This window comes from Vigna unguiculata, chromosome 1 (genome assembly GCF_004118075.2).
Source record: "Vigna unguiculata cultivar IT97K-499-35 chromosome 1, ASM411807v1, whole genome shotgun sequence".
Lineage (NCBI taxonomy): Eukaryota > Viridiplantae > Streptophyta > Magnoliopsida > Fabales > Fabaceae > Vigna > Vigna unguiculata.
This window is the reverse complement of record NC_040279.1, coordinates 30,422,225-30,439,468: the sequence shown is the minus strand read 5'-3', so window position 1 is coordinate 30,439,468 and position 17,244 is coordinate 30,422,225. Positions and strand designations below refer to the sequence as shown.

Sequence of the window (17,244 nt, the reverse complement as noted above, 5' to 3'; positions counted from 1 at the left end):
GCAATAGTTAATGATAACAACAATAGAGATTTTCTCATAAGAGATTTTTTCATTTGTATCCATAATTACTTATTTTTAATTTATCCTTTATAATAAAATTGTTTATTTATTTTTTAAAGGCTAACTTGTTATTTTTATGTTTTCCATAAAACTATTTTAATAGTTTTTTTTATTCATTAACGTTTATTTTATCTTTGTTTTCTCCATTTATTATTTTTTTCTTAATAAATATAAATTTATTTTGTATATTAATTTAGTAATATTTACGCTAATTTAAAGATATTGTAATTATGGTAATAAAAGAATTACCATAGTAAAATATTATAATATGGTTGTTTTTTGTAAAATTAATTTTGATAAATATATATCGATTTGGTTAAAATAATTTATGTAATAAACTTTGTGTGTAATAAGTTAGAAAAAATTAAATTAAATTTTAACTATATAAATATACACTTACCAAATTTAATTTAAATCAATTCTCTGAATTCATTTTTTCCTTTTATTCTTTGTTTACAAAACATTTATCGATTACTAATTTTTTTCAAAACTAAAATTTTTAGTATTAAGTAATTTACTTTTTATAATTATTAACTTTATTTTAAATAACTAATAACCTCAGCAAATAATTATCTAATTTAAATTGGAATTTGAAATTAAATTTGATTTTTGAATTTTATACTTTTTGTATTTTAAATTTTTTATAGGATTCTATTAAGAAATTTTACATTTTGCTATATTTATTTTTTTTTTCAAAATAAAATTTTAAAAAATCTATACTTTTTAAATATTTTCTTTAAATAATTATTTTATAAATAAATCTAAATGTTTTACAATATTACTAATTTTTCACTTTAAATTAAAAATATTTTCAAATACTTTCCCCAATAGCCATGTTATTATTTAATTTTAGTTTTCTAACTTATCACACACACAAAAAATGTTACATAAATTATTTTAACCAAATAAATATATATTTATCAAAATTAATTTTACAAAAATAATCATAATTACAATATTTCGTTATGATTATTTTTCTATTACCATAATTACAATGTATTTAAATTATCTTATTTATTATAATCACTCTTCAATTTTTTAATTTCAATTAATTTATAGATATTAAATTAAATGTATTTTTAAATTTATATTCACACAATTTTATAAAAAAAATATTTTTTAATAAAGTAATTTATTATAAATAAATATACAAATCTATAAAACTAAAAAAAAATGTTAAGAATTAGTTCTTCAAAAAATATAATTTCAACAACTAACAACCTGTAAAATTAGAAAAAAAGCATGAAGAAAATATAGGCTTTCACAAAAAGAAATTGTACTTGAACATAAAAGAGACTAATTTGAAAAAAAAAATATTAATGGTCTATCCAGGCCAATAAAACTCAAAAGTGGTTCCATATACTTTTAATATTATAATTGTCTTATAATTGTCAATCATAACTTTTAAGCATTTCAGGTTTTGTAAAATAACGATTTTTAATTTTGACCCTTATATTTCTTTATTTTATTTTATATTTTCTGAAATTTAAAGTACTATTTTTCTAGTATTATTATATGAAATCCTTTAGTTATTTATATCCTACTAAACATCTGAAGTGGAACTACTAGTGTTATCTAAAAATTTTGTATAGTTTTTTTAAAATAAATGTCAAAGTGCAATATAATAATTCAAAATTTTTGAAAAATAAATATAAAAAATATTTTATAGAGATTAAAATAAATAAAATTTCATTTTACAAAAGTTAATCACTTCAAACTATAAAAGGGTAGTAGATAAAATAAAAAATTATAAAGTAGTAGAGTGCAGTAGGCTACTAGTAATTGAGTTAGGAAAATAATTTTTTATTACTAAATTTTGACAACTTTCTCTTATAAGCTTAGGTGTCATCTTTTAATTAGTTTTCTATTTTTTTTTCTCATTCTCAATATTCAAAAACTACTTAAAATATGACACATCATATTTTAAGAAAAAGTTATTAAAATTTAGTAGTCAAAATATCATTATTCATTTGAAACACTTAGTACCATTTTTTTTGTCAGTATATTAGGTCCACTATTTTTTAAAAGTGCTACACCCCATTTTTTAAAAGTGCCCAAATTTTATGCATTTCGATTTTAATTTCTTCGACCTTTAAAAGTTCCGTTAGTGCCTTGTGAACACTTGCTTTGGACATTACATTTTAGCGAAAAATATTATTGGATGCTGTAATTATTAGAAGATCGGAAGGATTTTGATCAATTAAAAAAGGTGTTTCCAAACTTAAAAAAAAATGCATGGAAAAACTCATAAAGCTTATGGAAGCATGTATTTATGGTGACCCAAATTTTCAACATGTCAAAATCAATGTAAAAACAAAAAAAGGTAACAAAAAAAATAAGAGAAAATGGATTAAGAAAACAAATATATATATATATAATGTCACCTTTGAAAAAAAAACCTCAATAAAGACAAGTACAATAAAGAATTGTCATTTGAAGTTTTTCAAAATAGCAACCAAAGCAAGAGAATAAACTTCGAAGAGAGAGATAACTTATAAAAGAGATCATATATTCTTCAAAAGTGATTTGCAAGAGAGGCTAGACACATAATTTATAACTTTATGTCTCACAACCAGGAGAATGAAGAGTTATTAAAAGATTATAAGGCATGTGATTAATGAAGAGAAATTTCAAGTGTGAACATAAAACTAATTAAGGTAATGATTACACTTCAATTTCAATAATTATATGTTTAACACTTAATTATTTACCAATCTAGATTAAGTTACGAAGTAATAACTTTCACATGTACTTGAAAGTGACATGTGGAAGTTAAAAACTTTTCATGTGTTGTTTGAATAAACTAAATTTACATGTACTTCAAAATGACATGTGAAAGTTATAAACTCTTTATGCGTATCTTAAATAAATTAAATTTCCTCCTATACTAATTGAAGAGATATAGGAAGTAGTTATAACCTTCACATGCCTTGAAAATAACATGTGTGAATAGTTACATCTGTCACATATGTTTGAAAGTGTTATTTTATGTTTATAGTCTACTTTTTTAATTATAAAGTATTATATAATATTGGTTGATGTTCTTAGAACATTTTTTTATATCTAAAATTTACAAGCTATCTTATTTCTTCTCTAACTTCTGTAAGTCTCCTTTTGTGAGTCTTTTTTAGAATATGTACTAAATACTTATTATTTATTTATTTGGCATGCTTCTTTTATTTATTCATGTTAAACTTGTGTAATAGTTGCAATACCATGATCAATGTGATAACCTCGTACTATTCTAGAAAAGTTTATATGTGAAAAGAACTTTAATTTAATGGCACATTATATAAAATGTGGTAAGTGTTTGATGAGGTCACTTATGTTGATGTTGATAATGAATATTGTTGTTGTATACAAAACAGGTCACCTGACCCGACTCGATTTCGCCCGACTCACCACGGGTTGACTTCTTAGTGAGTCAATCAAACCCGGTTCATTTATTAGTGAACTTAAAAAATTTGAATCTGGTCTAACCCACCATGTGTTGGTGGGTTTTAAACGGGTTGACTCACTTAAAAAAAGTTACAAATTTTTTTCTTCAATCTATTAAAAAGCTAAATTATAATTTTGATTAAAATCAAAATAAAGTCAAGGCATATTATAGGTTCATAGGTTCACAAAAACTACCTTCAACCGAAACAAAAGGTACTAAAAGCTAGAGGAAAGTGGCTTAAGTTGATAAATGTGACTTTGGTGTGTTATTCTACTTTTGCTTTTTTATTTTATACACTTTTACACAATTGTATTTGTTTTAAATATTTATATAAAGTTGTATCATTCATTTTATGCAAACAAAAAATGTTCATTCCTCTAGTTTAGAGAGAGAATTAGATAGAGAAAAACATTTAGGGTTTTCATTTTTTTAATTAATTTTATATTTAAATTTATGGGTGGATTGATGAATTAATTTGACTCACCACATGTTTAACTCAAGTAAGCTAGGTTTTTAGTGGATGGATTCATTTTTGGCTTGTATTGAAATTTGCAATCTTTTTAAATTTAGAATTCGTAATGAGTTGGGTTAACTTACATGTTAAAATGACATTCTACATGTACCTATAATGATTTAATTAGAAATGAACTTAACAATATATCAATAAATGTAGTGTTTATTTTGTGGAGTGGTATTAAATTCTCTTGCATATGCATATGATATCATTGTGTATCCTAATAGATAAATACAAAGCTAAAGGAATAGAAAAAGAAAACTCAAGCTAATAGAAGCGTAAAATCTACAAAACATGAACATCATATTTGAAACATGTAAATGTTATCCATTCTATGCATGACAATATTTTTAATTTAAAGTAAAGGAAAGAGATATTGAAAAAAAGAGAGCATCAATTATGAGTGTAATATGTGCACTCCGACCAACAACGGTGAATGACAGTGGCTTAAAGATACTTGGAGTGTATGAAAAGATTAACACAATGAGGTACAGGAAGTAAAAGTCCAAAAGGTGCATGAGCTATTGGGCCTTATTATTACCATGATGAGCCCATATAAGCTCCGACGTTGGGCCCACGGGTGAAATGCAGCGTAGAGAAAGGGAAACCATCCAGTGAGTCGCAACTAGCAGCACAAGCAATGCGACTGGTAGGTAGTTTCACTGCAGCATCGTTTTTATACATTATTAAAATTATGAATTGAATTGAAAAGAAGAATATCTATAAGCCCGCTTCGTGATCTACGATTAATTCTGTTGCAGAATGTATGTGGCCAGTGCTTGAGATGGTAAACAATTTCTCTCTCTCACATTTCTGTTATTTTCTAGTCGCCTTTTTCACGAATACATACGTGCTTTATGCAGATTCTCAATTTTCTTCGTCTCGTATGTTTTTTTTTCTTTTCAATTTCTATTATTCTCGCATGATTAGGTGTGCAAGCATATTGGGCGAAGGTACCTTAGGGGTTTTTATCTTTTTCGTTTACTGATATTCCCGGTGTGAAAATCTATGTGATTCTAGAAATTTTAATTAAGTTATTATTATTAGCGGTGGTGGTATCGTAAGTAAATGTAAGTTTCTTTGAAACTTGCAAATACGAATATGTTTATAATTTGGTTTTGCTTTGGTTTTTTGGTAGGTTACAGATGATTGTCGTTTAATTCTGGCTTATGTAGATTTTGCACTGCTGTCGACATGAAGGAGAAGAAGAATACAGCTTCTACTCTCAAGCGTATTTTAGTGAATTGTGTATCTGAGGTTTGATTTTGTTTTACGTAGATCAAGCCAGAAATGTGCTTTTGGTTTTGGGTTAGATGATGAAATATTGCGTGTAGAACCTTTTGGTTACATCATGTAGGTGGTTGGTTAGACTCATACAGAATAATTTATATAATTTGTTTGTACCTTCGGTAAATGGTTGGCTTGATTTTATTGTTTTCAATTGCAAGAAGTTTAATTTATTTAGTTTGATAAACTCTTTAAGAGCGCGATTATCATTGAGGTAAGGAAGTTAGAAAAGAGATAGACTGGGTTGTATTATAGGTGCTTTCCTATTCTCTTCTTGTCTTCTCCGTACTATCTTCAGATGGTTTGACACAAACATAAACATTGATTTGGTTAAGACCTCATCTAATAGGCAAAAGCATATGGGAGCTGTGTTGCAGTGAAGGTTCCAGACATTGAACGTGATATGTGTGTGAAGGAATTTCTGGCACTAAAGAGTTGTATGCAGAATATGGTATTGCATTCTATAATTGGCATTGCTGTTATATGTTCTTTCTTACATTTTAAGTAAAAGAAATAGCTTGCATGTTTTTCTCTTTTATCAATATTCTTGGAAAGACTGAAGATAAACAGTTTTGCACACTTCATCTATGGCCTGTTTGTATGTTTTTTGTTTTAGCAATATTCTTAGAAAGACTGAAGATAAACAGTTTTGCACACTTCATTTAGGGCCTGTTGGTTTGAGTTTTTATAAAGGTGAGTTTAATGAAAACATACGATTGACAAATTATAATAGCTATGTAATTTAAAAATAAAAAATAGAAAAGTGAAACCTCAAAAATGTTACTCTTATTGTTTTTATGAGAAGATAAGGATAGTAGCTTCCGTAAACAATGCTCTTAAACAAAGCTGTATCATACGATCACTATCTTTAAACTTAAACAATCCTACCCTTAAATGGATCATGACTTTTGATAGTTAGATCTGCTTCTGATTATACTTTATTGATTTCCTGTTTCTGTTGCTGAAACCGTATTGTGGTTTCTACTGTATAATCGTTACCATTCTTTTGACATTTCTAATAAATTTCTCATGTTTCAAAATATTTCTCCAAACAGCTCAAAAAGAAGGTTTAAGTGAAAGCCCACTTAATTCCTTGTTCCAAGAGCTGCTGAAAAAGTAAACTAGAAAGCTTGATGGTGACAAGTAGAAGTTTTTGTAGAAGAAGTTCTCAATCGTAACTTTAAGAGAAAGTGCTACAACTTGTTGCAGGCAAAGGTTTAACTTTCTGTACTTTTGTCTCCTGTTAATCATATATGCCTTAGTTTTTACCTTTTACCACTAGTTTAAATAAAAATATTGAAGTTTTGCTGCAGCTGTTATTTTTCATCCACTACAAATTGTGTAAACAACGCAATATAACATGTCTGGGAAAGCATCAACTTCAAAGCCTAATATAGGTCTGAGTGGATCTGATGGTCTTTCACACGCTTACATTCATTATCCACCACTTCGGTGCAATGTTCCTGGATCTAGTGGATTATTTTATGATGATGGAAATAAGTTGATACTCTCTCCAACAGTTGACCAGGTAATATGATACACTGTAGCAATACTGCCACCAGCAAAAAATTGGTGTAGCAGGATGGACACTATTTTAATACAATATAAATAATTTATACTGTCCATGGAAATAAATTACAAAAAATCCCAAAATTAAAGAATTTCATTATAAACAATAAGCACATAATCATCGTCAATCTAGGAGCAGATAGAAATGAAGTCAAAAAATGAAAGGAAACAGTAAAGTTACAATTATATAAAAATTAGTAGATTGATTGGAAGAAGCAAGAATGGGACAATTATGGAAAAAAGTGGTTTGGTTAAGTGTGAAAGGACATTTATCAAACTAGAGGTAACTTTTGTTGAGTAGTCGACAAAAAGGTTTTCAAATCTTTCTATGTTTCTGAAGCAAAATGTGCATTACAAAATGGGGGTTGAAATCACAATTTTACTCCAAAAAGAAAAAAATTAAATAATGTTGTCTCAGTGGTAAAAATTGGTTTAAAATGCCTTGGCAGCTTAGGGCTGCTTTGTTTTACTACTCCACTATACCATGTATTGATTACTATGTTGTGATATGCTTTGTATATTCAAGGTCTAGTGAATATAAGGTGTGTTGCAAACCCAGATTTTTGAATTGTTTCTAAATGGTAATTCATTTTTCTAATTTTGTATTCGATCACACTGTCTGCTTGTGTTTGTATCATTTAGGTATTTTCATGGAAAGTTGGTCCCTTTGATCCTCTAATTGATCCAACCGCTGACTCAATAAGTGAAGGCCCTATTATAGCTATTCGATATTCTTTAGACACAAAGGTAATAGCAGTCCAGCGATCAAACCATGAGATGCAGTTTTGGGATAGAGAGACTGGGGGTACTTTTAGCCATAAGTGCAGGCCAGAATCAGAAAGTATACTTGGGTTTTTTTGGACAGATAGTCACCAGTGTGATATCGTTCTTGTTAAGACAAGGTATGGTTAGCTTATTTATTCATCTATTGTTTGTTGATCTGATATACATCTACTTTTTACATATTCTGATTGTTAAATTAAGAAGAAACCCAACAAATGCTAATAACAGTGCTTCCTTCCTAGCCAGAGATTTGCAGTCCTACAATATCTTGAAAATTTAGAGGATAATTAATCTATTTGGATTTTTTGAGGTTTGTGAGAAGCTTCATTGGACCAAGCATTTTTGTAAACGTATTTGAATTACTGAATGGAATAAGAGACTTGAATTATTTTAGTTTTAGTGAATTATTTATTCTGTCATATTTCAGATCGTTATGATTTGGTTGCCCTACCCTTCAGATGTCTGTAACCTGCTAACATGTTAGCTGAGCAATGTATTAATGCTGAAAGGAAGTTGTTGAAAGGATTAGTGACAAAACAGATCATGGAGGATGGTACCACGTTGGTACCATATTTAGAATTGAGAAACAAAGAAGGAATATAATGAATTCTGTGAGTTGGATACACACATAAGTGTTCTTATTTATAGTGAAGAAGAGATATAATAATAAGGAACAAAATCAATATCTAATAATGAGAAATATTTAATAAGATATTTTCCTATCAAATCATATCATATCTCCCTATTTAGTGTAATTAAATCATATCTTTAACATAATCAACTTATATCTCTAATACTCCACCTCAAGTTGGAGCATATGTATCAAATGAGACAAACTTGCTACAAATGTTATCAACATAAGACCGCCTTAGAGACTTAGTCAACATATAGTTAGTTGGTTGCCGAAGTTGAAGAAGTTAATAATGAATTACAAAGCTATTAGATATTCTCCAAGCATGACTTTCTCTTTGTCAAAGCAACAACAATCAATCTTCAATATGTTTTGTCATCTAAAATCATATCTTTAGCACTCCCTCTCAAACTGCAACATACGAGTCAAGCTAGTTAAAAATGGTTAAAAATGGTCAAAGGGCATGATGACTGCCTGACATGGCGATTGCTGCAAAGTAAAAAACAGTTAGAGAACATGACAATGGTTGGTGAGTCTACATAGCAAAAAATGTTAAAAGAAACACAGTGGCTACCAGAAAGAAGAAAATCTTAGAGCACATGCTGCAGTTGGTGAGTCTACATTTGAATTGTGAGATTCTAATGTGGGATCTACAAGTCCTTACACCTGCTAAACATAACTATTTTTTTAGACTAAATCACCCCCTGTTATTATTAATCATATCGAAGCTTTTCGCCATGTCTCTTAGCTGCAAACAAATGATGTGAGTTGGTGATGCTGCCGTTGCAGTGTTTGTCAGAGACTAGGTAGAGGGCTGGTGCACAGCAACCCACTTAGGCAATAAGACTCAGTGTCGTAGGATGTTATGATCCAATTTTCTGGAATGTGACTTGAGACCCACATTATAATTATGAGATTCTAGTCTGGGGTTTAAATGTCCTCGGGCTTTCCAACAATGACTAGCTTTTCTATGTAATTTTCCAAGTATTCTTTTATCAATATTTCTCTTTCCTTTATGTTTTTGTTTTCATTTTTTTATGTATATACTGACTTAAAAACTTCCTAAACAGTGGTCTAGACTTGTATGCTTATAATTCAGAGTCAAAATCACTGCAACTGGTGCAAACAAAGAAACTGAATGTCAGTTGGTATGTTTACACCCATGAAAGTCGCTTGGTTCTTCTTGCTTCTGGCATGCAGTGCAAGACATTCCATGGCTTTCAGGTGAGAGTTTGTATTGCTTGCTTCTTTTTCTTGTAATTGTTAGATCAGGAAGATATTTACCATGAAGAATAGTATTTTTTTTATTTATTTTTTTCAAAATAAGGCTAGATATCATTGTTTTTTTAGAAAAGAGTGGCATGTGTCAATGTAATGGTGCTTGTTGTGACTCATCATGAGTAATGAGTATTAATTTAGAATGTCAACTGATACAGCTCCTGTGCTATTTCTTTTTGGCTAATACAGCAATGCCTTTCTTAGATTTCATCTGCAGATATTGTTCGTTTGCCAAGATTTGAGATGGCTATGGCCAAATCTGAGGCAAATAGTAAGCCTGTTTTAGCAGCTGAAGATGTCTTTATTGTTACTGTGTATGTATCAGTTATTTACTTCATCCAACTTATACCTTTATAATTAGCAAAGCTTCCTATTTAACGATTTATGTCTTTAACAATCAACAACAGTTATGGTAGGATATACTGCTTACAAGTTGATAGAGTTGCTATGCTGCTTCATTCTTATCGGCTATATCGTGATGCAGTAATACAGCAGGTTGGTTTTTCTCAAATTCTGAATGCTTTACTATTTCAGTTCACTCATAATTCTTGTTTGCATAACAATCTGGAAATATTTTCTAACCAAGTTGAATCAAGTAATAAAGTGGTCGTTCCCACATGGATTAGATTCAAATACTGAATAAAGATGGATTACATTGAGTGATTCCGAAAATAAAACAGAACAAAGAGTGCAAAAGCAGAGCACAAAGCACTAGTCCGAAGATTAAAATTGATGTAACAATGATGAACTGCAGCTAGGGTTAGATTCCTCTCGAGTAATTAAATTCAGCTTTCGATCCAATGAATTATCAACCTATTCAGGCCCAAATTTGCTACTTTAGGTAAATTAATTTCCTTGAAATTTAACCCTTTGTGCTAACCAAAACCCTATTTCTTTAGGTATTCCCAAATCTCAACAGAAGCTAGAATTAAACATTAGTTTGTATTTTTGAAGATCTCATAGTTTATCAAGTCCTATTTGTAGGCTCAAACAGCTTGGTGAAATTCCCCATCCAACTCAATAATCTTTTTTCCATTGAAAGATTGAATTTAATTTTAATTTCTAGGTGGATTGCCAATAATTGCATCAAGTTCAAAGCAATTCGCTCAATTGGAGGGTAGAAATGAAAATTGAGATCAAATCACACAATAATTGAATAATGACTCCTGTCCCCCAACCTAGGGATTTAGTGATACATGGAAAAAGGAATAAAACCTAGAGAGAGAAAATGAGGAAAAAGTGATCTCTATAACCAATTTGATGAGATATATTCGTAATTTCTCCAGTAGGTGTTCCGTGCGTTACAAAATGTTTTTCAATCAATAAAAGTTTATCTTCTAAATTAGGATAAACTATTTGTCAGTCTTGACAAGCTCAGTACGTTTAGAAGCAACTTTGGATGTTTAAAGTTTAAACGTGCACAGGTCTATATAGTTACATGGTTCTGGATGTTTAAACAAACTTGTAGGCATTTTGACACAGTAGACAGCAAGGAAATATCAACAATCTCCTTCCAATGGTCATGTTTTCATGCTCCAAAATGAGCTGAAAATCTCTTCGATTCTTCCTCATTTAGCCTCTCCAAGTAGTCCTACAATCAATATAAAAAAAAAAAAAACAAAGATTGAATTTTCAAAGATTTTAAGGAGAAAGGTTACCACACAAATATCTCACAGCATATGACATAATACACATTGATTTTCTTTCAATTTTCTATGGTCAACACATCTATACAGGAATACAATCATGTATACTAATTTACTCTCTAATCTAAGACAATTATAACTATGTTAAACACTTGCCATATAGTAATAAATTAAAGGCATTTTAACTAGTTACACAGATAAGATATGATCTGACCATCTGGGGTATGTAATTTTATCCTAGAGCTTGTATGAAAGTAGTATTTATGTAATTCGCCATTGAACTATGGACTTGAAAAAATTAGACTCATGTCAATGGTATATGCAGGGCTCTTTTCCAATTTATTCCAACAGGATTGCCGTGAGTGTGGTCGACAATGTACTTCTTATTCATCAAGTTGATGCAAAGGTTGTTATACTTTATGATCTCTTTGCAGATTCACGAGCACCAATATCTGCACCACTTCCTTTATTATTTAGGGGATTCCCCAGATCCAGTACTTCATCTCAATCTAGTGGCAGAGACAGTGAGAGTTCTGACAGTAATGTTTTGAGTAATCATGGAGCAGTTACATACTCCAATGCATGGACTTTCCTAGTGCCTGACCTTGTATGCGATGTGGCCAATAAGTTATTATGGAAGTTTAATTTAGACATAGAGGTCAGTTATCTGTATATATTTCAATACTGAATTAAGGTGCATTTTTTTCATGAATAATTTATCTTGCAGGCAATTTCTGCCAGTAGCTCAGAGGTCCCATCTGTATTAGAGTTCCTGCAGCGGCGGAGGTTGGAAGCTAACAAGGTATCTTTCTCCCGGCCTAGTCATAAAATGCATCTAATTGGTTTATTCTTGTGGGTGCAATAATGAAGCAGTTTCTATTGGTTATTTCTTTTTAATTCAATCCACAAGACAGTTTTCCTTTAATTAGTTTGTAACTGGAATTGTGCCCACAAATGTGTATTGAAAACTTTATTTGTTGGAGCTGTCATTACAGTCCCAGTAGTTAGTTAATTCGTTAAGTGTTGATTGAGTCCTAAAATAAACTTAGTTTTTCAAATTTGGCAAGTTTTATTACCCCGCTGCATGATAACCTCTCACTTCTAGATGTTACACTAAGAATGGAAGGTACTAAGCTAAAAAAGGTCATGTTTTTATTTTTTTTCACACACCTTGGTTTTGACCTAGTTTGTACAATAAAGTTTTCTCATATCACTTGCCACTCTCAGTTGTCCTTTGGCACAGATTTATGCATTAGTTTTTTTTTTGCATCCCAGCTTTAGCATAATAAATGAAATAAACTCATCCATTATTTTTAATTTTTTGTTTACTAATTTAAATGGTTTGCTAGCGGTTTATCAAATTTGAGTCCTTGAAATAAAGTTAGCTGTGACTTCATGCTTTTTTGCTCAAGTCATTTAGTTAGGGAACCTTTGCACCTTATTAGTATCCCTCTGTACAACATGAGAACTAAAGTGCATTGAATGGACATTTAACAGTGGATAGGTATCATCTACCCTATGTAAAGAATTATTTTTATTTTAGTTGTCAAGAAAATTTATTCTGATTTCCAATTATGGAAGTAAAGTGTTACATAGCTGTATTCAGGACTGTTAAATATAATTATTCTAAACTTTTTGATTGGGAATTGGAAGCATCTTGTAATTTTCATGCTAGACAAAATGTCCATACTTGTCTGTTTGAAAGTTTGAAATAATTAATTTTTGCACAAAATGTCCCCTCGTCTATGGTTTTCAGGCTAAACAATTGTGCTTGGGTATTACACGTACACTCATTCTAGAGCACAGGCCTGTGCCTGTGGTTGCCAAGGCTGTAAATGTACTAGTCAGCTCATACTCCCATTCAATTAAAACTGGTAACTATCTCAAGGGAGTGAAACCAGAAAAGGCATCAACTTCTGTTGATCAAAATTCTGGTGCTGAGGTATCTGCTATCGAAAGAGATTTAATTGGAAAATCAATCATTCATGAGTCTATGGAAAGAGTCGACAGTGGATCTCTTAATAAAGCTTCGGCTGTTTCAAGTATGGATTCTGATAATGAGTCTCAGTCTACAAATCCAAAACACAATTCAAAGGATGCCCACAGTGCTTATGATATGCAATCATCTCTTCAATCTGGGCAAGAGGAATCCCAACTTACTTCTGCGGCAATTTCACCAGATGAGATGTACAGCTTTGTCTTTTCTCCTGTTGATGAAGAGATGGTCGGAGACCCTTCTTACTTGGTTGCTATCATTATTGAGTTCCTTCACAGGTATGCTATTGTTATTGAGTTAGTATGAGAAAAATGAGAAAGGGAATTTTCTCAATGTGCTGAAGTATCTTTTCTGCTTTGCAGATTGATTTGTTTAACAAGAATTATTACTAAAATAATGAATAACAACTACTGTTTTGAAGAGAATACTTCTTACATCACAACTTCTAGAGGAATATTGAATTATGCTAAACAGATATCGAACTATCTGAAAGATAATAAACATTAAATGCTCATAGTTACAAGAATTGAGAAGTTGTTTTGAAAACTCTGAAGGTATTGATAGATTTGCTCTAGATTCTAATGGAGTTTTGTTGGTCCACTGTCATATTATCATAATTTGTAAGTAAATAAGGCAAGTCCAGAAAAATCTGAAAACTCACAATTGCCATTAGCCAGCCATGGACTTGATTTAGGATGTTATGTAAACATATACTAGGTCAGTTGTATAGGACCAGGTGTCCACTTTAAAAGGTGTACATTCGGGTGATTTTTATGCTATATTTTTCTGGATCTAGAAAATTTTGCCTCCACTACTTTAAATCTTCACTCTTTATTTTTGTTACAGTGCAAATTCAGAAAAGATACGTGTACTCCCAAATGTGTATGTATTAATTATTCAGCTTCTGGCTCGCAATGAACGTTATGCAGAGCTCGGGTTGTTTGTCTTAAACAAGGTCGGAAAATTCTGTATAAGTGTAAAGGTTGGAAGCCTTTTTTTGTTCATTATGATTTGTTTGATTCTAAGACGTGTCTCTTTCTGTTGCAGATTCTGGAGCCATCTAAGGAAGTCGCACTGCAACTCCTAGAGTCTGGTCGCCAGAATGCTCAAACTAGGAAGCTTGGTCTTGATATGCTGAGACAATTAGGTTTACATCATGATTATGTTTTGCTGCTTGTGCAGGATGGATACTACCTTGAAGCCTTGAGATATGCACGGAAAAACAGGGTAACTTCTTACTGTGCTGACTCCTGGTATAGGAAGTAGTCATTATATAATATTTTAAATAACGAAGACATCCGGGAGATAATGGAAAACTGGGGACTCTCGTGTTGCCGTTTTGATTCTTGTATGCATTTTTGCTATAGAAAACAGCTATCCCTGTATGATAGGTTATTATTTCCCAACATCTGGAGATAGATATTCCTTCGCTGAAAATAAAGTATAGGTGTTATACTGTTTTCAAAATCCACTAACGGTAGGGTTTAGGTGCCTCCAGTTGTAATCTTCACCTAGTGCTTCACCCTGAGCAGACACACATGATACCCGCGCAAAGGATGTTATCTTGATAAAGATCCTGAATATAAACCAATAAGACCACATCTCCTCTATAGACCTGATTTCGTTTCCTACTAAATGCCCTTTTGTCCACATTCTAAAATGGGACATGCCTCCTAAAATGGAAGACTTTCGATACAAGGAACCTTATTTTAGGATTCTTTACTTACTTTATACTATACTTGTCCAAGTCGTCATTAGGTTATAAATCATTGGCTCTGATACAATTGTGAGATTTTTCTAAGGGGAGATTTGATACCAATGGATCATGAACAGACCCATATAAGAGATTAAGAAACCACTTTCAACCTAAAATCTTATGACATTAGGTTTATGGATCCTTCTATGTATATATTAGTCGTCTTACTATTTTTGCTCAATGTAAAACTTCTAACTCGTCTTGAATTCCAACAAAGTTGGAGGAAGAAAAAATAGAGGAGAAAGAAACTACGGAAAGGAGTGCCTTTTGATTTGTTTGTTAGAGAGAAAGTGAAAAGAAAATGAAGACAAATTTAAATTCTAAAAAATGATTTTTTTTCACCTACTTTCTCGTCAATTTAAATACTGTGTTGACGTGATTGAACCACGTCAATTTCTTTGGGATGGATTATATTTCTATAAGATGGTATCGCGTACAGATATTGTTATTGATTTCATTGAAACCTCGCGGACCAACTTTTTATGGTCATAGACAGAGTGTTGAAGTTGTTGGTATGGTTAGGGAGATAGCGTTCCTGATAGATACAAAACATCCGCAGAACAGAGTGAATTACTAAGTTATTTTTTCCCCGAGTATTTAGCCCTTAGTCCATATGGGCTTTTTGGACCTAGTTAACCTATAAGCTATTGTCAGCTCGTTTTTTAAAATAGTAATTATATTTAGAAAAATTAAAAGTAATATTGTTTTATTAGGACATATACATATTATAATTTATATATCAAATTATCTATTCCAAAAATTAAAATTAGTTTAATTAAATGACGAAAATTTTAAAAGTACATTTTTATTTTGGATTTAAATTTTATCTTTAGATGAGTTAGAATGATCTATCGATTTGGATTGGACTGACCCGTCACTTTTTATGCCTTGATACCTTGGTTCGTTAGGCCAGACTGCCTGCTTTAACAGTTCAAATTTTGTTTTGTGAGCTTTCACTAATGAGAGACTACTTAGTTTTTAAGTTATTGATATATCTTGCAATTATTATGCTTATTTCCATAATAGTAAATGGTTAGTTTCCGGTTCCAGCTGATGTACAAAATCTAATATCAAACTACTTGTATGGTAATGTTGTGATTGAACATATAATAAGGAAACAAGTATGACAATGTTTGTGTTTATGATTTTGCTTAATTTTCAAAAGACTAAAGCTGACTAGTTTTAAGAATTATTTTCAGGTGGATACCATCCGGCCATCATTGTTCTTAGAAGCAGCATTTGTTTCCAACGACTCTCAACACCTTGCTGCGGTTCTAAGGTTCTTTACAGATTTTCTTCCTGGCTTCAAAAACACCTCAGACCATAATAGATACTGCCGTATACTCAATGAAATGAACTCATCCATGACTGTTTGAGAAATAAAAGAATACTTGAAATTGAGTCATTATCCTTGTTCAACCGTAGGAATATCTGGCTATGACGTCTGGTTTCTATTAGATACGAAATATAATGGTTTCATGTTGTAAGTTAAATAAATGTCTCCCTAGTTAGAATAGCTGTGGTAGATACTTTGGTTGAGTTTTGCAGCTGTTGCATAACTGTTCAATACATACATACATTTTGGGAGGGAAAGGACAGAGTGATGAATTTTTCTCGGAAAGATGCTAAAATTTCCAAATGTTTTGTAATTAATTCCAAGTATTTAATTTATATTAAGATGCCAAAGCAAACTTAATATTTTAGCATGCTAACTTTTTGTTCTTTTGTTTTTGATTTCCGTCTGTATTATTCTAGTTCTCTTAACATTTTAATGTCTAAGTGTTGGTATTTTCTGTACGTTTTAATTTCATTAATAACACAAACAATTATGTTCTCTACTTGCCAAAGAATCACTGGTTTCACAAAGGTGAATTAATTAAGTTTTCCGATAAAAAGTAGTCAGGAGTAAAAAGATATAAATATTCTGTAATATATCATAACAAAAACTAGGAAACCATATAAAAGAAAAAACCCAATAATTAAAACAAAATCAAATGTTATCTAGTGCAGTTTGATTTGTTTAGAATTTTATTATTGAAATTATACAAGCTCACTTCTACTGATCTTAAAAATATATTAAAGAAAGTACATTTGTCAAACAAAATATTTATGTACACACGGAGGAATAGAGAAGGATGTTTTCTAACTCTAATGTGAAAAATGTAACTAATAATTCCTTCTTTATTTAAGTAGTGTTAGTATATTTATATCATTATATAAAAAAGTACAATTTTTTGTAATTATCTTGTAATTTTTTATTCGACAACCTTATTAAATAAAATAGT

At 30.7% G+C, this 17,244-nt stretch overlaps 1 protein-coding gene across 4 annotated transcripts; it reads left to right on the top strand.

Moving 5' to 3' along the window:
* The first annotated feature begins 5,151 nt into the window (after positions 1 to 5,151).
* LOC114183111 (regulator of MON1-CCZ1 complex) lies at positions 5,152 to 16,662 on the top strand. Of its 4 annotated transcripts, none has more exons than XM_028070015.1 (14): positions 5,152 to 5,270; positions 5,650 to 5,751; positions 6,356 to 6,515; positions 6,614 to 6,828; positions 7,512 to 7,771; positions 9,354 to 9,507; positions 9,766 to 9,875; positions 9,969 to 10,056; positions 11,533 to 11,865; positions 11,935 to 12,009; positions 12,964 to 13,481; positions 14,050 to 14,158; positions 14,251 to 14,430; positions 16,159 to 16,662. In XM_028070015.1, the coding sequence occupies exons 4-14, from the start codon at positions 6,661 to 6,663 to the stop codon at positions 16,333 to 16,335; spliced, it is 2,172 nt and encodes a 723-aa protein (XP_027925816.1). In that variant the 5' UTR covers positions 5,152 to 5,270; positions 5,650 to 5,751; positions 6,356 to 6,515; positions 6,614 to 6,660; the 3' UTR covers positions 16,336 to 16,662. The 4 variants fall into 4 exon arrangements, with proteins under 4 accessions (XP_027925816.1, XP_027925788.1, XP_027925797.1 ...); XM_028069987.1 differs by having other exon boundaries at positions 16,147 to 16,662; XM_028069996.1 differs by having other exon boundaries at positions 5,636 to 5,751; positions 16,147 to 16,662.
* The last annotated feature ends 582 nt before the right edge of the window (positions 16,663 to 17,244 follow it).

Coding starts and splice junctions, on each gene's coding strand:
- LOC114183111 (XM_028069987.1), top strand. CDS start 6,661: ATGTCTGGGAAAGCATCAACTTCAAAGCCTAATATAGGTCTGAGTGGA. Junction 9,508..9,765: donor AGACATTCCATGGCTTTCAG/GTGAGAGTTTGT, acceptor TGCCTTTCTTAG/ATTTCATCTGCAGATATTGT. Junction 10,057..11,532: donor GTGATGCAGTAATACAGCAG/GTTGGTTTTTCT, acceptor TGGTATATGCAG/GGCTCTTTTCCAATTTATTC.